At 42.0% G+C, this 27770-nt stretch overlaps 1 protein-coding gene across 1 annotated transcript in view; it reads right to left on the bottom strand.

Moving 5' to 3' along the window:
- Nucleotides 1-1525: 1525 nt before the first annotated feature.
- Nucleotides 1526-27770, bottom strand: part of LOC104546989 (CD2-associated protein-like) — a gene marked incomplete at its 5' end in the record, with an annotated part of 28598 nt that continues 2353 nt past the window's right edge. Inside the window, 3 exons of the mRNA XM_010192524.1 lie at nt 1526-1675; nt 6561-6661; nt 10697-10850. Coding sequence (XP_010190826.1) covers nt 1526-1675; nt 6561-6661; nt 10697-10850 — 405 coding nt within the window. The remainder of the gene's footprint in view (nt 1676-6560; nt 6662-10696; nt 10851-27770) is intronic.

Raw genomic sequence — 27770 nt, 5'->3', positions numbered from 1 at the left:
CAGGGAACTGCTGGAGAGAGTCTAGCATAGGACTCAAACAAGCTGGAACACAGGAGGTTCCACTTAAATTTGAGAAGAAACTTCTTCTCAGTGAGGGTGACAGAGCACTGGACCAGGCTGCCCAGAGAGGTTGTGGAGTCTCCTTCTCTGGAGACATTCAAAACCCGCCTGGACGCCTTCCTGTGTAACCTCATCTGGGTGTTCCTGCTCCGGCAGGGGGACTGGACTAGATGAACTTTTGAGGTCCCTTCCAATCCCTAATATTCAGTGATTCTGTGATAGTCAATGTTATGTTTTCCATTAGTTTTATGAAACACTTGTGCATTCTCTGAAGATGCGTTTTCAGTCCAACATTTAAAAGCTTCTCATTTGCACAGCTGTAGCTACTGAAAGCAATAATCAACAAAGGTCCATAATAAGTCCTACCACATTTCAACAGCCACAGGAAAAAAAAAGTGTTTCAGTAGTAGACGGATACTTCTCAAAGCACCAAAGTTAAATTTTCCTGTTGCTCAAAGTGCACGATCAAAAATGCCCAAAAAAGGGTTTCTAGCAAAATTATTTAAATATTTTTTAACCTAGTAACACTTAAAACTTATTTTAAATAAGTTAAACATTTGAATTAGATACAGTTGTTTGATATTATCACCAGTAAACCACAAATATTTAAATTTCTTTTAATCTTTCAGTCTTCAGGGACAACATTTATCTATGTCCAAAAAATGTAGTTCAGAGAAGAACTTAACTCAGGTGTTAGAAGCTTTCTTTTAAGACTTTTTTTTTTTTTAAAGTTACAGTCAAATCCATTAAAACCTACCAAGTAGTATTCATGGGCAAACTATTTCCACATGCAGAATGCCAGGAGACAGTCATGTGAAAACAGACAGCTTTTATAAACAGTATTCAAAATAGCCTGAACATCTTTCAGCCTTTCAGTTAAGTTCTTTCCAGCATATGTGATATGCATGCTTGGGAATGGCAATAAAGATTAAAGCCTCTTCCCTCTACCATAAATTGAAGGTGTTTTGATACTATGATGACAATGTAAATACTGCCTCAAAAACATTTTATTGTTAAAATGAAACCCAGTAAAGAACCAAGCTCCTCTCCCCAGGATTCATTTTAAGTTAAGACTCTCTATACTGTTTTGACTCAATTCAAGTTTTAATTCTCAACTGACATGGTTAAACACTTAATTTTCCATGTCAGAAAACTCATGTCTGTGAGAACAGGACTAGGAAAAAAGCTATTAAAGGGAAGAATAACTTTATATCAAACACTAAAGAAGAGCTCAACTCTGACTATAATAAGATTTCTAGTAATAAAATGCAGAATATACGTTTGCAAGATCAAGACCTTGACTACAATTTTATTAGAAATGTACTGAGAGCAAGACAGGTGTCATCATACTCAGCATCTAGAATGAAGTTAAATACTCATTCTCAGGGAGCTTGAAGTCATTACAACTTTTGTTGTACTACAACCATAATAGTCCAAATTATATGCAAGATCTAAAATGACTTCGCTAAGGGTTTACAATGAACAGAATACCACCTGTGTCATCCAGAGTGTCCTGTGTCTCTCCATCATCCGGCAACTCCAACTCTTTAACGAAGTTTGAAGGAAACAACCCTGCCCTGCCATTTAGTGTTCCGCTCCACCAGCCTTCTTCTACCTGTATGGAAATACATTGCACATTATCAATAAAGCAAAAGGAAATTCCTACCAATTCCATCCATACTTTACTTATAAAGCTCTACAAACAACTTTGGGAAAGTTCAAATGACCATAATTTCTGTTTAAAGAAACCTACCAAAGATGTAGAAACAGTAGGCAAAAAGAAAAACAAGCAAGTAATTGACTGTCCCTTCTATCATTAGAGCAATGATCCTGAAACATGCGACTAGCCCTATGCCAATTAATCCTAAGGAGCAGGAAAATGTTCAGCAATTTTCTCATAGTGAGACAGAGTAACAGGCAGAATAACAGAATAACACATCTAACAGAAGAACAACATATTAAACTGGTTATGAAATAAATATACCACTTTTAGCTTGGCTTTCTAAGGAAATTTTGATGTATTCTTGTTGTCCATGTGTCTTTCGCTCCGTCTTGTCCAGTTTTCACCAGTCCTGTTCCCACTAGTCTCCTATTCGTTGAGCAGCTTCAACCCATTTTGATCAAAAGACACAAGTTTCCAAGACAATTTTTCCAGATGATGTTGAGCAGAACAGAGAAAAGTCCTTAAGGACATCATAGAAGAATGGAAAACTAAAGCTGTTTCAGCCAACTGAACAGCATCGCCTCACTCCACGCACGCCAGACGGATTTAGTGGCAGCACACAGCAATCCTAAGGAGGGACATCTGCTGGATGTCAAATTTTGTTAGCCTTGCTATTCAGAAAATAAGCCATTTTTGCACTGGAAATAAACCTGCTCAAGAATTAGGAGTCATAACAGCTCTAATGATCTGTTACATGCTTGGATTCCTGTGTCTCATTTACACTGCAATACTCCAGAAAGTATTGGGACTCTTTATTGGGAAAATGCCACGGTCCAAAGCAGAACAAACAGAAGCTGGGCATGCACAGGTGATGGTGTAAAATAATGCCAGAAGGCTAAGTAAGAATTGTGCTTTTCAAAATTATGAAGAGTTTTCAAACTGTTTTAAGTAAATTGAATGCATTTGCCTAACAAGCACTATTTACACATTATAATTGAGATACATTTTCAAAATACTTCATTTCAGTTGCTCCATTTTGGGGCTGGAAAGCTGTTTTTTGATAAGAAAGAAAAGCAACATGGCAAAAAAAAAACCAACCCAGCCGTTGTTTACATTTTCTTTTTTTAGCCTTGTTTTGTAGGTCACTACGCCTGACACACAGGCACAGTTTTGAAACACAAGCCCTACCTCCAGGCAAGCAGAACGCATGCAAAACCTAGCAGCGACAGAGACAGACAGGCAGTGAAAAGAGCGCTGTTATTTCTGAAGACATCCTGGTGCTCAAATACAGCTTTCCTACGGATGGCTCAAATGCAGAGTCCGGTCCTCTGAAGCAAATTTTAAGCATCGATTACTGACAAGTGCTGACCACCTTGTGCTCTACATAATACATTACAGAAAACTGAAATTCAAATGCCTTGACTCACCCATACTGCACCCAAGAGCCACAACAAAAAAGACTTTTAATGCTTATGGTACATTTGTTCTTCTGCCAAGCACTGAGGTCAGCAAAGCACTTCACAGACTTGCAAGGCAAAGCGATGCCAGTTCAGACATAGTCAGGAATAAACCCAAAAAATTTCTTGAGCGTACTTGTTCAGCCTCTTCATCAGGCTGTCTTTAAAAATCCTGACTGCATATAAACTATAATACCAGAAAAGGTATCTTTAATTGACATTTAAATAGCTAAAAATAGTTCTACACGCTTTGGTAGAGAGCATCTGTGCAACACAGATGGCAATTTCACAGCTTCATCTTCCATTCCCAAATCTTGCCACAGGATACAGTCTCCACAAGAGGGAGTTACAGCTCTGGTACGCACATCAGTACTTTTTCTGAGCGTGAATTCCATCAACTTATTTCTATAAGATGATGAAAACCCAGACCTCTAAACAAAGAGGAGGGGAAAAAGCTGAAACAAGCATTTTCGCCTATGTGCTAATTTTTTTTAAATAACTCCACTAATGGATTCATATGAATTTCAATTATGCTTGATAACACAGCCTGCAATTACAACAAAGATAATACTGCAAAACTAAATCTGCTGTTTATTGCTGCAGCTGACAAGAGTTTGGGGGGAGGTACAAAGGCGAAACCAAAGTTTTACAGCACGGATACAGTTATCACATGCGCTTTGCACGTGTGTTTTGCATGCAAAACCCACAAGTTCTGTAAACAAAAAACCCTGCGGACTCAGCCAGCACAGAGCACAAGGCCTTCTTCTCTAAAGCTATTTCTGATCCTTGTAGCCTACTCTCTTCAATATTAGCCATTTAATTTCTGAACCCATCTGCCTCCACCTTTGATTTCATGATTAGTAGCATCAGTTGTAACTATTCAACTTACAAAAACAATTGCAAGGGCTAAATACTGAATTATTCTCCACTAACTGGTAGACTCGACCTCCTTGTGGAGCTGAATTTACCTTATTTTTCCCATTAAAAAAAAAAAAGACCAAATGATCTTTCCTTGAAGTGACAGTTATGACTTACCTGCATATATATAAATAGCACCTTTTATATATATATGTATATATGGAAGCAAATCATCTCAGTAGTGAAGACAAGTTAGCCAAGAGAAGATATTCTGCACAAGCAATGAATGGTATCTTCTACCATTCTTCACATTTCTGGTCCATCAGTACAGCTTTGTGAAGCAGACGTAGCCTACACACGTCAGGTCTATTCTACACCATCATAAAAACAGTGTGCCAATAGCTCTATCCTGAGCATCACTTGCAGTATTTTTCCACCTGGTAGCATTTGCCTAAAAATTTGATTAACATTTTTTCCTCAAATAGTGAGGGCTGGTTACTACAAATATATATGTTCAAATCATTAGGAATGGAAGAAGCATGAGGATTGACCAAAAAAATCAAAAGTATAAAATAAAATTCTTGTTTCCCTAAGAAACCAGATGAGGAAATGCTTTGATCTTTTTATTCTGTTTGGCTACCTGGTCATCTCTGATACATCACACTGAACACTCAACTCAAAATAATTCCAGATGTTGACATCTGTGACCCAAAACTGCACAACAGTTCAGTGCACCTGCTCTCTCTTGTAAATACTTACATTGGACCATTCAGAGTCACAGCTGCTGTGTACGGGCACTGCCCACAGATTAAACTGGTGAGGTGATCCAGGAGCACTCCTTTACAAAACACCCACACACAGTGGTACTTATGAAACCGTGATTTTCGTGAGCAGGATTTACAAGTCACTTGCTCTGCTTATTCAAAGAGGACAAACTCTAGGAGTCATTAGTGGAAATGCATCTAAAAGCATCACTTTTTCCTCACTAAGAGAATGGAAAAGTCCTTCCTGGCAAGTGTCGGGATCCTGGAGAGTTTGCACTCTTCAAAAGAGGTCATGAATGTGAAAAAACAGTCTCAGAGCTACTTAAAAAGCACCACCAGACACACAGCTAGAGAAAGAGGTTTGATCTTCTTCCTCCAGCTCTCAGGGTGGTGGTAAGAAGAGACTGCAGCAGCAAAGGCCAGAGCAGGCCGTGAAGATGTTTTCCACCCAGTTCAAAAAAAGGTTCCTTCCATGATCGCTCTCGTTTTTCCTGCAGATTCCCCGACAGATTCAGCTCCTGTAAGAGACGCTCATCCCACATATCCTGCATCTGGAATATTGTGTCCAGTTCTGGACCACTCAGTTCAAGAAGGACAGAGAATTGCTTGAAAGAGTCCAGTACAGAGCCACAAAGATGATGGAGGGAGTGGAGCATCTCCCTTATGAGGAGCAGCTGAGGGAGCTGGGTCTCTTTAGCTTGGAGAAGAGGAGACTGAGGGGTGACCTCATTCATGGTTATAAACTTGTAAAGGGCGAGTGTCAGGAGGAAGGAGCCAGGCTCTTCTCAGTGACAGCCAATGACAGGACAAGGGGCAATGGGTGCAAGCTGGAGCATGAGAGGTTCAATCTGAATATGAGGAAAAACTTCTTTACTGTGAGGGTGCCAGAGCATGGCCCAGGCTGCCCAGAGAGGTTGTGGAGTCTCCTTCTCTGGAGGCATTCAAAACCCACCTGGACGTGTTCCTGTGTGACCTGGTCTGGGTGATCCTGCTCTGGCAGGGGTTGGACTGGGTGATCTTTCAAGGTCCCTTCCAACTCCTAAGATTCCGTGATTCTGTGATTGAAGCCTCCCACAAACACAAGTTGCCATTGAACAGAACAGATGGCAAGAAAGCGTCTAGGGAGGGAAAGAAAAGAAACTCCTACCCCCTAAAGCCCCTTTCAGACACAGGACCATTGCCATCAAGTTCTAAACATCAAGGCAGATCTTTATATTTCTTATCTAGCAGAAAATGAAGGTGATATAAATAACAGCATGTTGCTGCCTGCATTTGAATATTCAATATTTTAGTGCAAGTGGGTTTCAGTATATTATATACAGGTACAGGATTTTGTACGGAATACTGTCACTATTAGTTCAAAGCTTTGATGACTTCAGAAGACAGCACAAAACTGGAAAATCAGGTCAAATAACATTTTTCACCTAAATCAAGGTAGAGAATGTCGACTTAAAGGCAATTGGTCACACAGTTTCAGCATTCTAAAAGTGAGGATCACACAGAGAGGGACAAAGAACTGGAAAAGTTTTTACAAGACGGAATATGTGTAACAGATGACAATTTATTGCTGTGATAATCAAACACACATTGATTTAGGATTAGATCCTGAACAAAATAACTCCTAAAATACTAGCTTTAGCTTCAGCTTCGAAAACACTACTTCCCAGGCTGGTTTCCCAACATCCCTGTAATTCAATTCATCAGCCAAAAAACCAATTTGACTTTTGGTCATGTAAAGAGCCCTGTAGAACAGCTTACCTCATCAGTGATGTCGATCACATCCCCCAGCTTGAGCTCCAGCTCGTCCTCGTTCTGCGGGACGTATTCGAAGAGCACTTTGCACTGTCGCTTCTTGGACTCTGGTTCAAAGGAAATGGCAAAACTAAGAACATTTGCAAAAGAAAACAGGTTTTTCCCTACACTCAGCTCTTGAGGATCAAATCTGAGCAGAACACCCATAAACCATCCCAAAAAGCTATGTAGCAGAGCACCGATTACAAACAAACAAACACTGCAATGTCAACCACCAACGTGCTATAAAAACGTGTTGACACAAGCAAGTCAGATAAATCCCCAGTACAATTATTTTCAAGCTATTTCCTGACCAAAATCTGCAAGAATGAAAACCGGTGCCAGTTGTGGTGTTAGCACTTGCTGAGAAGAAAATGTGCAGATTTGAGCCTCCCGTCTTTAAGCGATCCTAAATGAAAAAAACAAATGGTTTGTTCCACACAACACTGAAGTGCAGATACAGCCTTTCTGCCCTCTAGCAAAGGCCTTGCTAACTACAGGCCTGAGGTAATGCTAACATTAACTTGGCTCATATTTCAAAATCCAAACTCATTTTTATCTGCAAATGCAAAAAAATCCTCCTATTTCTCCGTATGGAGTTGAGAAATTCAACCTAAGTGTCAGTTAGCAGTGTCTGACAAAAGAAAAATTAAAATAAAGTGCAGGCTTCAGCTGTTTGCTACACATAAATAAAGCTCTGCAGGCATTAAAATGAAAAAATTACATCCCCAGAGGGAAAAGCATGGAAGTGGCTTCAAACGACACCTCCAGCCAAAGTGGTGTGAACCTACAGTTGCCCAAATACTCTGTACATACCCTGGAGTGATACCGCTGCTTTTTTTTTTCTGAACCCCGAGAGTCTGGGTATTCCTACTTCAAACAAGAGGCCATGACTTTAGACCTTTTCCACAGCACAGCAACCAGCACGCTTTTGAACGCAATCATAGAATCACAGGATGTGTTGGGTTGGAAGGGACCTTTAAAGCTCATCCAGTCCAACCCCTGCAGTGAGCAGGGACATTGGTACCACATCAGGTTGCTCACAGCCCCATCAAGCCTGACCTTGAATATCTCCAGGGATGGGGCCTGCACCACCTCTCTGGGCAACCTGTGCCAGTGTTTCATCACCCTCATAGTGATGAACTTTTTCCTAATATCCAGGCTAAATCTCCTCTTTTCTAGTTTAAAACCATTACCTCTCGTCCTATCGCTCCATGCCCCAGTGAACAGCTCTTCCCCAGCTTTCTTACAGGCCTTTCAGGTATTGGAAGGTCACTATGAGGTCCCCCCAGAGCCTTCTCCAGGCTGAACAACCCCCACTCTCTCAGCCTGTCTTCATAGGAGGGGTGCTCCAGTCCTTGGATCATCTTTGTGGCCTCCTCTGGATTTGCTTCAGCACTTCAGTGTCCTTTTTGTGTCGGGGACTTCAAATCATCATTCTGATTTGACCCACATATGCTCCCTATCCTCTCTCCAAAAAATCTGCCACAGTTGAAGTGGTAAAGCTCAAGCTTGCAAGAGCTGTATGACTCCCATACTCTTTCTTCTGCTTCACATTCCTTCCATACTCAGGTTTCAACAGTTAGGATTAGCTGGGTAAAAACATTTCAAAACACAGATACTGCATCCAAGATTGATCCTTGTCTTATTGCAGCAGCGCTGAAAGCCCAAATTCAGACATTTAGAAGATCGCCACACCCTGCATCCTCAGGACAAAACACGCCAGGCATTCAAGCAATATTCAGCATCTAAAATTCTGAAGGAGGGCTTAGCAAATCAAGAATTTTCTACACGCTGGTATACGGTCTGTGCTCTGAAGAGCTTAACAGGGGCAGGAAACAAAATAAACCAAAAGTATGAAGCTCTGTGGGTTATTTCTAATAACAGGTAATTGCCCACATAATACACCCTTCTTTTAACTCCACTGAAACTCCTGCATCAGCCAAGAGGAACTGCTGGGTTAACAGTAATTGCAATAAACGGTTCACTGGCCTTTACTACCTCCTACAGCGCTCTCAGGGCTCCTCCTTTGTATGAGATTAACTGATACCAAGAAAAGGCAAATTAAAAAGTCATGGCCATTTGGTATAAATCTGATCTCCACATTCCTTCTCATATTGGAATTCTACCTAAATGAGGAAGAGGGGGAGAAAAACAAACCCACAGATGCATTTCACATCCAGAACTCTCACTTACCTGAGGTCTGGTTTCAGTGATACCCAGTTTAGGAAGCACTGCCTTCCAGTTTTGAAAATCCCTAGGTTAACCTAGGAAAGTAACTAACTCGCTCAGAAAACAACATTTCAGCTTCACATGGTGGAGCAGGATTGCTGCTGGGCTGGCAGCCCCCAGGCAACTCTGTTCATTTCCAAAACAACTCGTCTGGCTCCAGGTTCTTATTTGCTTTGTACAAAGTAACCCAAATTTAGCCCTTTGTTGCCACAATTTAGCACACCACCTGTATTTTCCTTTTCCTGAACAAAGGCAGCCACCTAACCGATAGGATACTGCCTGCAGCTTACTGAGATAAAATACCTGAATTTAGCAAGAGCTGCACATGAGAACACCACACGGGACTTCCCAGGCTATTAAATTTGCTATTAGAGAAGCTTAATTTTGCTTTTAACATTGTAAACTTCATTTTACCAGGTTAGGAACCAGACAGGGAAAGATGATGGAGCACTGGAAACCTTTTGAAGGTAGTGAGCGAATGCTCAGGCACAGAGCAAACAGGATTTGCAGGAGCTGTTTGAACAGCCTGCCAAGAAAGAGGGAACAGCCAGTAAAATGGAAACAGAGATTGTCCTTGTGCCAAGTAAACAGTTGTGTGCTTAAAGGAAGGTGCTCAAACACCACTTTCCTCTAGCAGGATGAGACCAGCCAGAGCACTGCAGAGTTTGAGACCAAACTGCAGCTGCTACCCTGGCCACAGCCACCAGCACAGGGATGAGAGATGCTGAAATTGGGATCGTTCCAGCGTTAGGGAGACCAGAATGAGTAAGCACCACCTGAACTGGTATCAGACTATGTTCGCAGAGTATTTCAAGTTGGAATGGCCCATAAGGGGGCATGTTGATTCCCTTTCAGAGCCTGGTTGCATTAATTTAGGAAAAGAGTTAATCCTTCAGGCTAGACGTTCCAGTGCCTGCTGATGCAAACATCCAACAGGCACATCTGTGCTGGTGCCAAGGTGCATATACAGACCAGACTCACTAAAAAGTGATTTTGAAGGTAACATCCTTAGTTACCTAAGGTTTCAACAAATTTGTAAGTCTCGTGGTCTCATTTCAGGACTTTAAAATGCAATTAGTGGCTCTTCTCCTTTTGTGGGCAAAACCTCAAAACATCAACATACCAGAAAAAGTAAGTTCTGAATTGTTTCTTCTAAAAAAGAAAAAATTAAACCATAAATGCCTGCAATCTGTTATAAGAGAGAAGCCAGACTAAATTACAGCAGTGTCTCTTTAAGACGCTCAAATCACAAGTCAATTTTCTGGATGCAGGGAATTCTGAGTTTTCTGCTCTAGGTTTTAGTCACCTTGATTTAAATCCTGGCATTAAAACACAGAAACCATAGATACGGAGGCACCAAGTCTGCACTCCTGACCATCCTAGGACTGCAGTTACAATCACAGGAAAACCACTGCTTTTTCTCAGACGCCACCAACTCCACCTTGTTTCACCCTAGAAGCAAACCAAACAAGACGAACCTGAACCAGAGAGTCTTTCCTTGTCACAAAGCCCTGAATTTGAAGCAAAACTTTTAAATTTAGCAAAAATGACCACAGGAAGATTTTTGATTATGATGAACAAGCCTGCAGTTCTCATTCAGGTACTTGACAATACAAGCAGAGCTCATGCGACGTTACAAAGCAGCTCTCTGGGATGGGGCTAAGTTCTGGGGTTTTTTAGGGACAAATTTAAGAACATACAAAGCTTTCCGCCCATGCATCCAGGAGCAGAATTTGGAGTTTTTCCTCCTATGTCTTTAGTTTTCCATACAACCTTAAAACTAAGTCAGACATTAAATAATTCATGTTTATTTAAAAAAAAAAATCACGTCAGCAGCTTAGGCAATCGAAGGAACTGGAAAGACTACGTACTCTTCTTGAAGGCTTTGGACGGGGGATGAGGCTGAAATCCTCCTGCTGGAAGCCCATAGGTGCTCATACGCTGCACAAGACTGGCTACGTTGCCAGATTTCTCCCTCCTGAGTGGTACGGCATCATCCTTGGGCTCTACATCCTTCTTGACTTCCTGAAACAAGAGGTTGAAAAGACTGAGGGGCCATTTAAATTACCCAAGAGGTTGGTGTTTTCAGACAGGTGCTCCAATCCAACAGATTTCAGGTACTTACCATTTGGTGTGTAATGATTGTACCCAAAACCCATGGCATCCTGTACCTAAACATACTAACAGCCTTAATAAACTTGGCCCTTGCACACAATCATGTTTGTAACCAGAGAAGTTGATGTGCTAAGAAAATTCAGGGACAGGGCAGTTTTTTAGCCACCTACACCAATTCTAAGAAAAGTAGCTTTGAGCCCAGAAGTCCCACATTACAACTCTAAAGTCACAGCTCATACTTGAAAACATTTTAGACAATATAAATATTACTTCAATGACAGATCCATAGGGTAGGTGACTAAAAATATTTTAGTATATAAAACTGTATTAGGTGACCATCTCTGCCTCAGAGAGCTCAAATATAGACAAGATGCAATTGTACTGTTGAACGACACGAGTGGAAAAAAAAGTGAGATACATGAAATAGAGTAGGGAAGGTACAAGAAAAAAGCAGCAGAGACATCATTTTTCTGATAATTATCTTCCACCTCCTGTGTTCCTAAATTAAGGTGTTAGCTCTAGAACTGAATGTGCCAAACAAGAAGCCTATAAACAAGAAAGCATCAGTTCTTCTTCCCTATACTCAGCAGTCACTCTAGTGCATCAGTTCACTAATGAGACTCCACAGAGAACAGATACTCTGGAAGAAGGAAACCATCACTTTGCACAAGAAGCAGCCCATTAAGTCAGATCAATGGCCCATCCAGTGCAGAACACAGCTCCCAGCAGCCGCAATCCCAGATGCTCTTTAGAGAGAGCGAGCACACAACCCAGATCCTCCCACATTCCCAGAGCACCCATAAGGCTTTCATTAGGGAGATACATCCTCTTATCTCTCCCTTTCGTGTCTGCAGATGAAGCTGTTTAATCCTTCTCTGCACCCATGGTCCTGTTTGCCTCCACAGCTGGGGGATACACACCAGATATTCACATTCTGCTACATAAAGAAGCTCCCATCTTATCTGCTTTAAGATGATGCTTTACTGGTCCCGGTGTCTGCTCCCCAACATTGCATTTAGTTTATCACTACCTTCACAGCTGTGCAAACCTTACAGAATCATGTGGGTGGAAAAGACCTTGATCGTCAAGTCCAACCATCACCTGTCCACTACTAACCCATGTCTTTTAAATACCCATCTTTTAAATACCTCCAGGGATGGTGACTCCACCACTGCCCTGGGCAGCCTGTTCAAATGCCTGATAACCCTTTCAGTGAAGAAATTTTTCCTAATCTAGACCTACCCTGTTGCAGTTTGGGGCTATTTCCTCTTGTCCTGTCACTTGTTACTTGGGAGAAGAGGCCAACCCCCATCTCTCTACTCCCTCTTTTCAGGTAGTTGTAGGGAGTGATAAGGTCTCCCCTCAGTCTCCTCTTCTCCAGGCTGAACAACCCCAGCTCCCTCAGCCACTCCTCATAATGCTTGTACTCCAGAACCTTCACCAGCTTCGTTGCCCTTCTCTGACACGCTCCAGCACCTCAATGTCCTTCTTGTAGTGAGGGGCCCAAAACTGAACACAGCATTTGAGGTGCAGCCTCACCAGTGCTGAGTACAGGAGCATGATCACCGCCCTGGTCTTGCCGGCCACGCTATTTCTGATACAAGCCAGGATGCTGCTGGCCTTTTTGGCCACCTGGGCACACTCCGGCTCACGTTCAGTCACTGTCAACCAACACCTTCAGGTCCTTTCCTGCCTGGCTGCTCTCCAGCTACTCCTCCCCAAGCCTGCATCACTGCATGGGGCTGCTGTGACCCAAATAAAGGGCCCAGCACTTGGCCTTGTTGAACCTCATATACAATCAGCCACAGCCCATTGAATCTTAGTTGAGAGGATAAAGCCAAGATCAAGGGGTCCCAGCCTCAGATCCCATCTCACCAGGCAGCTTCTCCATCCCCTCAAACACCCAACTGTCTGTCCCCATCCTCAATAGATCTGACGACACCTGGTATCCTGCTGTGTTTCGGTCTCTCACTGCACCTGGTGCTGAGGATTTTGGTGAACTGAAAGCAGCACTACTAGTTTCTCATGAGCTGATGCTCAACTCCCAGCTGGCAGTTCCACATAGGCATGGTATGGATAACCTACTCATATACACATTATGTGGCATTTACTTATCTTTAAGCTCAACTGCCACTCTTTTTGCCTGCTCAGCTTCCTGCCATCAGCATGGCATTGGACTACGTAACAGCTTAACAGCACTCACAACATGGGAGTGTCTGCTGTTAAATGCCCTCTCCAGATGATCGGAGATGCTGAATAAACCCGGTACCACAACTACCTCCTGGGAGATCCCATTGCTAACTCTCCTCTATCCTGACAAGTCACTGGAAAGTAATGTGCTTCTTATTCTTTAAGTAACTTCAAATTCATAAAACGATCTTTCCTTCAGTCTCAGAGCAACTTCATTCCTTCATTAATTTGATGGAAAACTTTAAGATAAAGGCCTTCTGAAAACCCAGGTGCATTACATCCACTGATTCTCTTGCACTTGTGTGCTTAGCAAGACCCTCAAAGCCCATCAGCTTTCCCATCACCACAGCATTTCAATGCCTTGAGCAAAGCAAACACCCGTGAGTACTTTGCAGCTTTTCACAATCCACTTTAGAACAGTTTTTGCATCCATCCCAGCAGCCACTGGTTAACAACCACACATTATTTCAGCTAGAGCTGCAATAAATTATTTAATAATATTTGAAAACAATATTGGCAATATATATACACACTAATGTTTGTGAGCTCTTAAACATAAGCTTTAAGACAACAAAACCCAAGCACTGATAAAATGCCAAAGTAGTAGAAATGTATTCACCAGGACCTATCTGGTGCTTTCTGGAACATTAAAACCCAGGCTACTGACTGCAGCTGTGCAGCTGGAAAACTCCGCAGGTCTGGAAAGCTACTGATGCTTTCAACGAACCTCAAGGCAAACAGTCCAAAGTATCTTCCATTTCCCAAAAGAGCAGAGCAAGTAGAATAAGGAAGGCTACAGACAGCACGATTTTTCCTACCGCTCATCTACATTAAATAAAGACGCTTTCCAGAAAACAGAAGAGCAGCTCCTGCTGTTACTTCCCTTCATCCACAGGGACTTCTGCCCTGGACACCTCAGCTCTGCTGAGATCTCATCTTCCAGCTCAAAACCACTCAACTCAAAACTCCAGAACAGCACAGCATTGTGCCTACCTCGATTTGAGGAGACATTTCACACTTCGAGGACTTTGTTTTTCTCAATGTTGTATTTGTTTTTTTCAGCCAGTTACTTGCAAGTCTGATAAATCATAGGGAATTAAATTTGGCTACAGCTGAAGAGTTTGCTGCCTCAAAAACACCTTTCTAGCTGCCTTACTGACAAAGCTGTTCTGCTCAAATGAAAAACATATTGGTGCTTGAATATTTACCTGGAGTGGATCTGTCCCGCAATTTTAAAAATTATAATCTTTTGCTATGCAATGTATACAGCATTCAAAAACTTCCAGCTGCTGCAGGAACTAATGCTTCCCCCATTAACTGGTTTCTCAGTAATGCTCCCTGGTAAGGAGCTAGCTCCACACACCTTCCCCAGGTTTGAACTTAGTGCAAGACTTCAGAGGTGGCTGCTGCACTAATTTTGTGAACAACAGAGATGCAAAAGAGAAATGGGGAAGACGTACACAGGTGGCTTGGTGAAAAACATGACCTACTTCTTCTAATAAATTAAAAAAGAAAAGGAAAAAAACCCAAACACAAACCACTTCCCAAACGCTAGAGCAGGCTGTAAGGTAGGCATCACCTTTATCGGTGATTTGTGGTACAGACAATATACTTTCAAGTCCAGCAGGAGTATCAAAGGCAGCAAAGTAATTGATAGACTACAAACAACAGGAAATTATTTGAGACAAAGGCAGTGACCACAACAAAAGAGCAAAGACCCAAAAATGAAAGGAGGAATGCTTGAGCAACTTTCTTGCCTGGCTTGAGTCAGTAATTGAGGTGGTGACAGGTAGGAAATACTCCAAGTCTAACACGAGACTAGCAATGGCCAATATAACAAAATATGGTGGAACTGGATTTAAAGAGAAGATCTAAAATAATTCTGTGAGCAACAGTTACATGGAAAAAATCTTGCAAACAGATTGAAAGGCTGAAGATTTAAGAATTTCTTTAGCAGAAACAACGATTGGGCACTGGGAGAGGCTGGTACCATCAGACCTTCCTAACACAGCAAAGATGTGAAAACTGAATACTTCAATACACGGTTACAAGAAGCCTTCCCAAACCAAGATATATAAAAGGAAAGAGGATACAAGGAAAAGATCAAGTTGTCCTATGTGGGGAAAAAAAAAAACCACAAACAAAAAACCAGGAGCAGAGAGCTGCAAATAATCAGAAAATATCTTCAATAAATAGATACAGGTAAAGAACCAATGCCAGTCATGCCTGAATCAGAGTGTGAATGGTGACACTTCACATACCAGAAAGCACACTGTGACCACAGCATCAAGTGAAGCTGCTTTGCAACAAGGAGAGGAAAAATAACAACACACGAGTCTACCACTACAGCAACCGAAAATAAATCCAGTTTTGTCAAAAGGCTAAAGAAGGGGTGCACGGATAAGCCAACAACTGCTCACTCCATACTTAACCTACTGACCTTTAGAACATCCTTGTCAGTTGTTTCTTTTCCTTCTTGCTAAAAAGGAACTGCAACATTAATTATCTTTCCTCAGGGCATTAAAAGCCACATTAAAACCAAGCCAAGTTAAAGCAAACTCAGGAATCCTTGTTCTCCACACTCACGTACGGTCCACTACACCACAAACCCATGTTTCACATCAGTCCTCCAACAGTAGGAAACTGCTCTAAAATTCGTTTTCAAAAGCCCACTTTCAGGATCCTGTAACAAATATCCATCACCACCACCAGCAATTTCATCCCTAGCATCATCGTTATGACTCTGACCTTTTGGACACATTACGCTTTCACAAAGGAAGTGATGTCTAAACAAGTCACATACTGGTTTGGAGCTCTGAAAACTTACACTAATCGATGCAAACATTAACACACACCCCACTAATAACATTAATAAGTGCAATAAATGTTAAATGTTAATAAGAGTCTACAATTCTTATGTCTTTGTCCAAACAGCTGGCCTGAACATCAGGGGTTGGAAAGTGATGCTGCCTACAGGTCTCATCTCCTAAATAGATGGCTAGAATAGACAGAGAGTTGGGGTTGTTCAGCCTGGAGAAAAGAAGGCTCCAGGGGGACCTCATAGCGACCTTCCAGGACCTGAAAGGTGCCTATAGGAAATCTGGGGAAGAGCTGTTCACTGGGGCATGGAGCGATAGGACAAGGGGTAATAGATTCAAACTAGAAAAGGGGAGATTTAGGCTGGATATTCAGAAAAAGTTCATCACTATGAGGGTGATGAAACACTGGCACAGGTTGCCCAGAGAGGTGGTGCAGGCCCCATCCCTGGAGATGTTCAAGGTCAGGCTTGATGGGGCTCTGAGCAACCTGATCTGGTACCAATGTCCCTGCTCACGGCAGGGGTTGGACTGGATGAGCTTTAAAGGTCCCTTCCAACACAATACATCCTGTGATTCTAGGATTCTAATACATGTCCTATTAATAACATCCAGAAGTGTCTGCAATAAACATTAAATATTAATAAGAGTCTACAATTCTTACATCTTTATCCAAACAGCTGACCTGAACATCAGGGGTTGGAAAATGACGCTGCCCACAGGTCTCATCTCCCAAATACCACTACAAACAACCTGGGCATACCCAAGACTCCTATTCATTGGCAACACAAGAAGTAAGGCATTTTTCATTCTTTTTGTTCTTTTTGGTTTTGTTCTGTTGTTTTTTTGATTGTTTTTTTTTTAAGCCAGCCTGGTGTATCCAAAGTAACAGAGAGAGTCTGTGCTGTGACAATACCAACACAAAAACCTCCAGGACGCTTCAGCTTGTTTTGAGATGAGGCCACCGCCAGCTGCCAGCCAGCACAAACAAAATGAAAATCTGACATTAACTGCAGCTGGAAATTTTTTACTATTTTTGTTATGCCAGCCCGCTGCAGCTCAAGGCTTGTCAGTGTTTCCATTAGCAACACAGATTTTATGCATTTATGACTTGGCAGCAGAAGGTCAATACTGACTGACTCTTGGCTGAAAACACGCTCAACTGGGAAGTAACCACCCACTCTTTTGCAAGCTAAAGCACCAGTCACAAATGGTTGAGATTTTCATTATCTCCGCTGAACGCGTATTTCACAACACTTGCCAAATTTGCTGAAATCACTACATGCTGAGAAACAAAAATACCAAAAAAAGATTAAGGTGATCATAAGGGGCTATTGCTTTAATTGCACCTGTTACAGTTTAAGGATTCCTCAGGGAAATGTATCTATTTAGATATGTCTCAAAATAATTTAGGTACAGCAACACGTAAAACAAGAACTCTTCTTTATCCACAGCCAAAAATTTAACACACCTAAATCCACCTATAGCCTCATGATGCCTATTAAAATAAATAAGCAGGCAGTCCTGACTTGGTGTTTAAGCAAGCGAGTCCAGTATCAGTACAGCAGAGGCAGCAGGATCCCGACCTCTTCCCTTGCTGGGGAATTATTCATATTTTACTGGGCAGAAAACAAGTATCAGGACTGAACCTGTCACTTATTTAAGAGGAGAACGAGGAATCAGATGATTGTGATAAATCTACAGGCAATAGTTTTGTTTATCCAAGTTCAGCTCTTCCACTCACAGCCTGCAAAACGCCACAATAAAATAACACGTACATAGATGTGTGTGAGTATATAAATCAATATAAAAATTAGTACAGCTGCTCAAGTGCAATGAAACATCCTGGTTCCTGGAATACAAAACTCTCCACATAGATTATTATTTAAAGCACCATTACCTCTTGCATTTACAGTCTTAGTTATAGCAACAGACGGGCAGGCACAGGGCAGCTCCAGCCTCCTAAAGCTAAGGTATCTCATATCCATTGGTTTTGCCAGTCTCCTCCTTGAATAGAAAATAAGTTTTCTCATCCTCAAGACAGGTGCCCACAGAGGCAAAATATTTATTAAAACACAAAGAAAGATGAATCATTTGTAGCTATTCTTATTGTGCCATTTCTTTGCCACACTTGCCATGAAGGGACAGATTAAGACAATTTATGAACTAAACCAGCTGAGAAGCTCCCGAGCTCCTTCCCTGGAGCATTCGGGAGGTCAGAGCAGTTTCCACCTCCCAGCAGAGGAGCTCGGCTGGCACAGGTCACAAGCGGCCGTTGCCTCCCCAGAGGATTCTTCAATGCTATTCTTGAAAATGGAAACAAATCACTTTGAAGATGAAAGCAGTTACCATCTGAAGAACGGACCGACTTGATAACCTTTGTTTTGCAAGACAAATTACCTCCTGGGCAGTTTAACACGTGTCATGGGTTCGTTTTTTTGAGGGGCCTAATTTATGGCCCAAGTAGGGACTGCTTAACAGTAAATCACTGGGTTTCTTTTTTAAGTGCTGATCCACGACCAGGCTGAACCAACAGCAAGGCAGCACCACTCCTCATCTTTGCCTCTTCCAAAACTGAAATTGCTTCATATTCTGACTCCTGTACACCCCAGTCACAGGCATTTCTGTTCAAGACTAAGGTTAAAAAACATTTCCAGCTGATATAAATCCCCAGCAGTTTTCACAGGAGCTACAGATGCACACTGCTATGGGAGCCACTGCTGCTGTTCCTCAACACAGCACCCCCTCAAAGGCCATTATCAGCTCAGAAATTCCCCTAAACGTTTCTTATAAGAGTCTTACACACAGCTATCCATTTCAATCTGAAGTTTTCGCATGCTTCAAACAGGAGAGTGCAGAAAGCAAGGATGCAAAGTCCTGGTGATAAACTTCTCCACCATCAAGTGATGCCAGAAGACATCTGTGGACTCTCTGTGCATAACAGAGATTCATAAATGGTTGGAGAAATATTTTCAGAGTTGAGTTATTAATATTTGCACCTGCTGCAGATTCAAATCCCAATTTCTAGCTTTTTCCCCTCAAAAATAAAATATAATTTGCTACAGAAGAAGTGACTCAAGCCAAGCTCACGCCTCTCCAGTTTGCAGACAGAAGCCCAGCCTTTCCTTCTATTAAATCACACCCACATCACGTCACTCACATCAAGTTTAACAAGTTACCAATATTTTTACACGTGTTATAATCTATCCTAAATACAGATCATATCATCAGACTGCCTCCCTGTCAAGAAGGAAAGGCACCACCAATCAGGCAAGGTATCATTCTTACAACAGAACACATGGAGTAGCAGGATCTCTGGGAAGCATAAATAAGTTACTGAGTCACTTCAGATACACAGACTAAAACTTGAGCCACTGAATAAATGTAGCATTTGAAGGTGAAGAACAGGCAAACACCTGGACTTTCCTAAATAAGGAAAACTCATCTCTACAGAGGGAATGTAGAAGCAGGCTTAGAATCTCAGGTCTTGATACAGATGATATCTATGTATATATGTGTATCAATATCATTAATATTATTAATGCATACTTTTATATATAAACATAAAAACATAAATATGTATATAATATATAAATACATATATATGCATATGTGTGCGTATATATATGCAAATCATTTCTTTTTATTGTGGAGAACTGGATACCTACAAAGCTTGTGTCGAACAAGCGTCCAAACAGATTCTGATCTGATGTCTTGTTAATATTTGTAAAATACAAGAGACCTAAAAACCACGCAGTGTCTTGGCATCCTAAGAAGCTTTTGCCAATGTTAAAGACTCTTTCCATCTGCTTTCACCAAGGATCAAAGCCCAGATGCAGAAAAGCCCAGCGGTCAGATCACCAGGCCTACCAAGAGTAGAGCAAAGAAACCTAAATTAACAGGAGTAACTAGAAGAAGCACAGATGTTTACATCAATGTTTCCCAACCATTTAATTAAGAGAAAAAGTTAGTCTAGGGCTAAAAATAGAAATCTCAATCTCAGTGGAGATTAAAAGAAATTTAAAAATTAAGTTTAACCAAAGATTTGCACATTAACAAACATTTTTAACTGAAAACGCATCATTTCTGCTCCTGTTTTGTAAGAGGTGACAGGGCAAATGCCCATCACCATCAGTTTCTAACAGTTCGAAAGCTTATCACACCAAGTCCAAAGCTAATGAACTCCCATACACACACCAAAATAATATTTTTAGAAAGTGAAAAAAACATCCCAAAAAAGCTTGCTAAGCCTAAGAAACACTTACCACATCTAACTTTGAGCTCAGCTCATGGTATTAGAGACAACCCAGTGTTCAAGGAAGGAAGACACACATTCAAAAATAAATTTAATACTGAAAACACTACAGGAGAGGAGAGCCAACTTCCTCCCTCCAAAATGATGACCCATTAAAAAAAGAATAAAATAAAATCACAAGTGGCGCAAGTGTTCGGAGATGAGAGGCCGGATGAGCTAGACTCACACAAGTTTAAGTTTCATGTTCACAAGTAAATGACTTCATTCATCCCCATTTAAAAACGCAAAAGAACAGATTTAATATTAACTGTGTTGGGCGTACACACACGATGATTTATTAGACATATGGCAAAGCACTAAAAGTACTGGAATGCACGCCCAGAGCCTCCCAGGATGTAACAAACATTAGGTATTACAGTACCTGGACAGCCAGCCTTCTGGGTATTATCACACAAACTAATTTCAGATTACACATTTATGGCTATGTTTCAGACTTCTGTATAAACATATCAGTTCCCGCACGTGTCTATTCAATTATCATGAGCAAGATACTTTGGGAGTTCACTCAATGCTGGTTGCCCACGCCACACAAGGAGCACACTCCGGCTGCAAGCATCCAGCCAGGGAACAGCCACCTTTCCCTGGTGCTCAGAGAGGAAGTTATAAAATTATGCATAAATCAAGTGTAAACTAAATAAGGAAGTGCAAAAGAGCAGACTGTTTCACGTGGTTAAAGGAGTAACTACTTGCATACACCTCTTGCTCCTTCCAGACTGATTTCTGCAACAAGTCATCGCACCCAAACTGAGCAGCAGGGTGAGTATCCAGGAGTGTGCAGTTACAACAGGGTAACAAAATCAGCCCATACGCCATTTAGAAAAGGGAGAGGCACGTGGATTCTCAAAAAACTTGGATAACTCAAATCAGAGAGAGTAATTGGCATATTAAGCAGGCTTCACACAAGTCATTAATCATGTTTTATCCCGCCATTCTTCAGAACAGAACCTCAAGTTCCCTTCCACACCAGTACAGCCACCAAGGAAAAATTTAGGAGCTCTTTGCATTTCTCCCATGCTCTTGGCAACACAGTATTTTAAAATACAAAATATATAAATATAATTTAAAATCCTAAATATTAAAAGAAGCACCAGTGTTCTCTTCATTCTGTGTTCACATTCAGCCACGGAAGACTTCACGATGGTACAGATCTTTATTCTTACAGTGAAACAATTTTCAAATGCAAATTGAAACCTTCTTGAAAAGTGATTTATTTTTTTAATAAAAAAGTTAGAGCACGGTTGTTCATCTAGAACAGTGAAAGGGCCATATCTTTTCTCCAAATTTTCTGCACTTAACTTCAGAGGAAAGCATCTGTGACATTTCAGATCTAATAGTGTATTAAGATAAATAATTCACATAGGCACATAACTTTCTCAAGCCATATCTTTTTATCAACATACCCATACTTCCTTGGAATATGAAATAATCTGCAAATCCCCAACTAACACTAATAAGGCAATTCTAGTAAGGACATAGTGACAAAATGAAAAGACAACCTGGCACCCGGGTGTGCTGGCGTAGCTCTCAGTGACAGCAGCCCTAAGGTGCCAAGTCTCAGACTATCTGCAAACGCAAACCAACCCCAAGACTCTGCTTTTTCCCCTTTCCATGCCAGACACAGTCAGTTTACAGAGGGAACTCAAAGGTTCGGGGCCTGACTGGTACAAACCCAAGCAGTGAATCCAGTGATTCGACTACAAAAGTCACAGGAATAAGAACAATCCATGATGAGCTCTGAATCTCAGCAAAACCCCATACATATATGGCTATATGCCTATATATGCGTGCCACTGGTTACATCTGCCAATGCATTCAGTTGTGAGTTTTGTAGGAGTTTTGTTGTTTCGTTTTTTATTTATCTTGACATTCCAGTTGGACAAAACCCCTTTTCCTTGCTTATTCAGGCCAAAACAGCTGCCTGGTAGAGCCTCATCTCTCACCCCACAAGCACAGGAATCACTATCACCATTTCAAATCCCAGACATGTCGATGGACTGGATTAGTGGGAACAGCTCAGGCAAACCTACACAGCATCCCCTGCTAACACACTCTCCAGTGGCACTATTTCCTCCAAAAGTCAGAAGAAAAAAATCAGCAGGAACAATGGACGTCACCATCGTATTGGCAACAGCTCTTAAAGCAGCAGCCTGAACGCTCAGCTTCACTCCTTGCCGGGAGACAAAGAGCCACCTTACACCCCTCGTTTCTCTCATGCTCAGCACTGAAACCAAAATTACTTAAGATGGCTTTCAATCTTGCACATTATCTTTGTTTCTGAAAAACAAGAACCACCAGCTCCAAAGCGAGCATCGCCTTCGTCCTGGCAGGGCCGCCTGCTGCTCCCTGGGAAGTCAATGACACCTCCGGGCTCCTCAGCCTTCACCTCCCCCCTCACCGTCATGGCAGCTCCCTCAAAAAAACCACAGGCAAGCAAAGGAAAAAGCTGTATAAACTGAAATATCATTTGACTGACAGGCAGTAATTTATTAATGCGATCTGATTTTCTCTAAGCCTTGCTTGGATGCAAAGAACTCAGACAGAAGCGATATCTGGGGTAGTAGCATCAAGCAGAGGAGTAACCCCCAAAATTCTGGAAAAAGATGTGTTTTATTCCACTTTATAAAGACATCTTAATTACTTCAAGCTAGATGCACATGGCTTATCCTACATACATAATCTAAAAGCTTACAGTTAATTTGTTTTTCTTTAATTAATGTTACATTATTTACTTATGCCTAGGTTCAAATTAGGAATGACCCGGAAGAGAGTGACGCTCTTGCCTGCGATCCTTCCCGACTCCATGACTCCCGTTTAATGTCCTGGGCGAGGTCAGTTTTCTAATTTTGAAAAGGAATTACGGAAGACACAACGCTTGGAGGAGTTTTCAGCCCAAACTTCTCTCACCAGTGCCCACCAGTGATAACAGAGGCAGCAAAGACAGCTCTAAAATCAGGTCAGCTGGGCTATAACTCGATAGTTTTGGTCTATGGGAGGCTTTAAGGGAAGGAAAGGGGCTTGGGTTTGGTTTTGTTTACATATGGACAAACACATAGACCAGGAAGCTGAACAAGAAAGTAACCCCTAAAACCAAGCTATCATCTCTTAAATAAATTCTTCATGCAAGTACCATAGTTGTCTGCAGATCCTCTCTACGCTAGAGAACGGCAGACAACCAAAACCCAGTAATTTTAATACACAAACTGCTCCAAGGCCAAGAATTTACATTGTGTTTTTAGAAAAAAAGTCTAAAAATTGTACTGCAATCATAACTTTTAAATTCGCGCCGTTCGCACTCATTAGCCCGAAACGCAAAGTCTGTTTACAATACCCGACGTTAAGAACATATGGAAAATAAAGCAAGCTTACCGCTTCCAAGGACATATTTGCTCAAACACACCCAGCCTTGCGTGGGGTTTTTTTTATTTAGGGGGAGGAAGAAAAATGTCACAGCGAGCAAAGTTCACGTGCTAACCCGAAAAGGATCCCGGCTCGGCGCCACGCTAAGCCACAGCAGCTGCACACACCTGCGCAGGCAAAAAGTCCTCTCCAAAGCAGCTCTGGGGCTGATCTGTGCTTCGCCGAGGTGGTGCATGTCCCAAAAATGCTTGTGGAAGTGTCCAGCTTGCTGACCAGTACGTCTCCGATACCTACTGGTAAACTTTTCTACCTTAACTGGTGAAAGCTACTAATTAATCTATCCGCTGCTCCTCCCTCATTCGAGTTACTGCCTTGAGCTTATGATCAAACTGGTTTTACTACCATGAAAAGCCACGTTACTCACAATACAGCTAGCGACAAAACTAACATAGCAATGAATGGAACAAAACAAGCAACTTCAGTGCTTAAGAACCCTCTCAGCTACGCATGGGCAAAAACCTTCAAAATGAGCAGAAGGATGGACCCAAATCATCACTTCCAGCTTATCAACTCAATAGTTGCCTCGATAGTGAATAGAGCTGCTCTAAATACATTTAGTTAAATAAACAAACAACGAAATACAAACAAACAGAAATACCAATCCAAACCCAAAAAGCCTTCCACATCCCACACACCTTAGTATCTCCAAAAAACCTCCCACATTCAACTTAACAGCATTACTGCACTGCTCTACCCCACACTGGAGATAAACGTTTGTGTGCACAGTTCGCACCATGATGAATCTGAGAAAGGAAAAGCCACTCTCAAAGAAAACAATAAAAGTCTGCTACGTTTCCACTGCTAAGTCCTTTCAGGAATTTATGAAGTTGTTTATTTGAAATTGCCCATAGAGGAAGAGGGAGAAAAATGGCAATAACAATGTCAGGAACAAGAACTCTAATTCAAATATTTCAGCCTCGCTAAGAACACATATACACATAGCTCAAACAGGAATTTCACATCAGGCTTTGTTAATAACATTTATGCCCTCCAAAATCCAGCACTGCAATACAGGCAGAAAAACCATTTTTAAAAGCCCTATTACTAAAAAGTGAATTCAAGGAAATTACCTTCACAAATGGGCAGTGTAATTGCTTGAACTTTTTTAGCTCCTTGTTTCCAACTACACAGAGTCACCACAAACTTCACCACCGCCCCTGAGCTCTGGTTTCAGGACTTCTTTGGACATCCCACCTCCTGACTTCCCTCCAACCTTTACAATACTTCTCACTCTCCACCAAAGCACTTGCCAACGCAGTGATGCTGTCATGACAGTACCTGAGGATATTTTGGAGGTTTTATGGGATTCCTCAACTGTGTCTACCTCTTCTCTTTCTTTTAATGCAAAACAAGAAAAGCGGCAGCCAGCATCAAGAACTGCACATTTTGGGACAGACCATCTCCAACTGCTGGTTAACCATCAAGTGATGAGCTTGCAGAAAATGCCCATGTCCCAGCTGGCAGCAGAAGCCTGGCACCACCACCACCATCCTTCTTCAGGATCTCACTGTCAATGGGCAGAAAGTTTGGGTAGAAGCCAAATAAAAAACCCAACCAAAAAGTTACCAGCAGATGTGAGACACTGGCCCAGGCTGCCCAGGGAAGCTGTGGATGCCCCCTCCCTGGCAGTGTTCAAAGCCAGGTTGGACGGGGCTTTGGGCAGCCTGGGCTGGTGGAGGTGTCCCTGCCCATGGCAGGGGTGGGACTGGGGGAGCTTTAAGGTCCCTTCCAACCCAAACCATTCTGTGATTCTATGTTATAGGCACCAAGCCTCGGCATTGTATCAGTATCCATGGGATGCTTCCATACATTCCCTTCTGCACATGAGTATTTCAAAGTCATACAGCACTCAGCTCACCTATGCGTCTGTAAAACAAATTAACCCACTGGAAAACGGCATCAGCTTCCTTTGCTGTGCTTCTGACAGCAAAGGTCCAGCCACTACTACTATTACAAGAAACAAATGCACTACATCTAAATATTGCAAAATAGTCTTAAGACTTGAGAAAAAAAAAAAGGAAGACATAATCAAAAAGCAATTTCCTGCACAACTTTAACATCTCAAAATGAAGCTGACAGCACTTGCTCATACCTCAAACTGAAAAGATGCATTTGTCAAAGTGTGCAAAAGTCAAAGTATGAGGAGCGGTGTAAAATGTCAACAAACGTTAGCAGAGCCCAGAAGGGGACTGATGTGCTTCAGCGGTGATGATGCAGCCCGAATCTGGGGCATCCAGCACAGCCAGGCTGTGTGCAGCCATAATCCTACCGTCAATATTTTGGTTGCCCTTCAAACAGGCAAACAGCAGCCAAGTGCTGCCTGGCAGCCAAGACCAGTTCGCAGCTGCCACCAAGGCAACACGCTCCTTTGCTGCCCTCGGATGGGATGAAAAGACAAACAACATGAGCAAAAACCAAAATAGCTGGAACTAGCTCCTGCTGAAAAACCTGACGAAAATCAAGGGTTTCTTTTAAAGAACTCATTCTCTCAAAACATCTAACATTTGAAAAGAAAAATGCGTTCATCTTCACCCTGTTAATCTGTCATGTGTTTATTATGTTTCTAACTATCTTACACATGAAGAGGCTTGGCAAATCTAGTGGATTATATGTGCACTTTCAGCTTCAAAACCAAGCTTTTTCAGATCAACACAGATTATCATTTACCAACCAAATTCTGCAGGGAGAGGTGATACCCTGGCCTCAGTTCAATTCTTAATAAGCGTGTCACACAAAAAACAAACAAACAAACAAAAAATCACCAAACAAATTTATCGATATAATGAGTTCAGGCTCACTAGATCCCCATCTAGTGCATGAAATTACACTTGTAACAGGACAATCAGAAGATCCTTCCACAAGGGAATAAATATTCAAGTGCAGTTCCAAAATCCCACATCCAAACGTGTAAAACTGTGTGTAAGCCCTAGTCCTGTTCACACCGATTTTATCCCTCTGGTCACATTTCTACTGACCTGAGCTGCAAGATCCATCCCATGGAGCGGAGGTCCTCCCAGCCTAACGTCCTTCAGCTGTTTTCTCCTCACTCCATGGTTCAGACCTTCAGCCTCTTTTCCCTTTCATGTGGGTCACCAGAAGTTACAAATATTTGTCCTTCTTCAGCATCCTTCTTGTCATTATTACCCCTCCCAATCAATTTTCTCTACTCTCAACCCTACACCCCCTTGCAGGAAGGACTTGGAGGGAGCAGCAAGACACCCCTTCCTACAGAAAGTTCAGGGGACACAGAGTCCACCACCACCTGGTACTGGTGAGCTACTGGGCGAGGCAGCAGTGAGTAAATCCATTTCTCAAGGGACCTTCCTTCTTCACAAGGCCAAAGTACAGCTCTGCTGCAGCTTGGCTGCACCTCTCTCCTGTACTCACCCTAACCCACCTTGCGGGTGTAAACACTGCACCAGGCCAAACTGGAGCATTTGAGTTGAGCTGTTGGGGCTTGGTATTTGCAGCAGTCCAGTGTTTCACAGGTCCTGCACTATCAACAGCCCACTGCAGCTGCAAATGAGAACAGTGTGGGGAAAGGCAGAAAACCCCACTTTCCTGCAACAGCTTTTCCAGAAACAGTCGCTCAATCACTACCTGTAAAGTAACTTTTAAGAAGCTATAATGGGCCATGAAGAAAACCATGACTTTCACTTCCCTAACAATTAATGCCCTTTCATCATCTCATCACTGCACAACAGCCTTCCAGCCTATGCATGGTCTTAAAAGTTCTCAAGATCAGCCTCATAACTGCATTCAACTTGGCACCAAGATGGCGTTATCCCCTGTTGTCATGAAACCAAAGATCATTTTCTCCTACACAACTTTCTTTCCACTTCTCCAGATCCCTGTGCCTTCTAGAAAACTGACTGTCCCCCACAATTCAGGATATCCGACCATGCCACGCACATACTAAACGGCTGTATAGTTAAAAATACCTGGAGCTGAGATGCATAAAGATTTTTCAACGTGGCAACAATTTAAAAGTTTATAAAAAGCCACAGCTACAGAAGGGCAAAAAAACCACCTTAAACTAAACACAAGTTTAGATTTTAACAGAAACAAGCCACATCCAACCACTCTTTGCTG

The sequence above is a fragment of the Mesitornis unicolor genome, unplaced genomic scaffold (assembly GCF_000695765.1).
Source record: "Mesitornis unicolor isolate BGI_N332 unplaced genomic scaffold, ASM69576v1 scaffold27009, whole genome shotgun sequence".
Taxonomy (NCBI): Eukaryota; Metazoa; Chordata; class Aves; order Mesitornithiformes; family Mesitornithidae; genus Mesitornis; species Mesitornis unicolor.
This window is presented reverse-complemented; position numbering and strand designations above follow the sequence as displayed.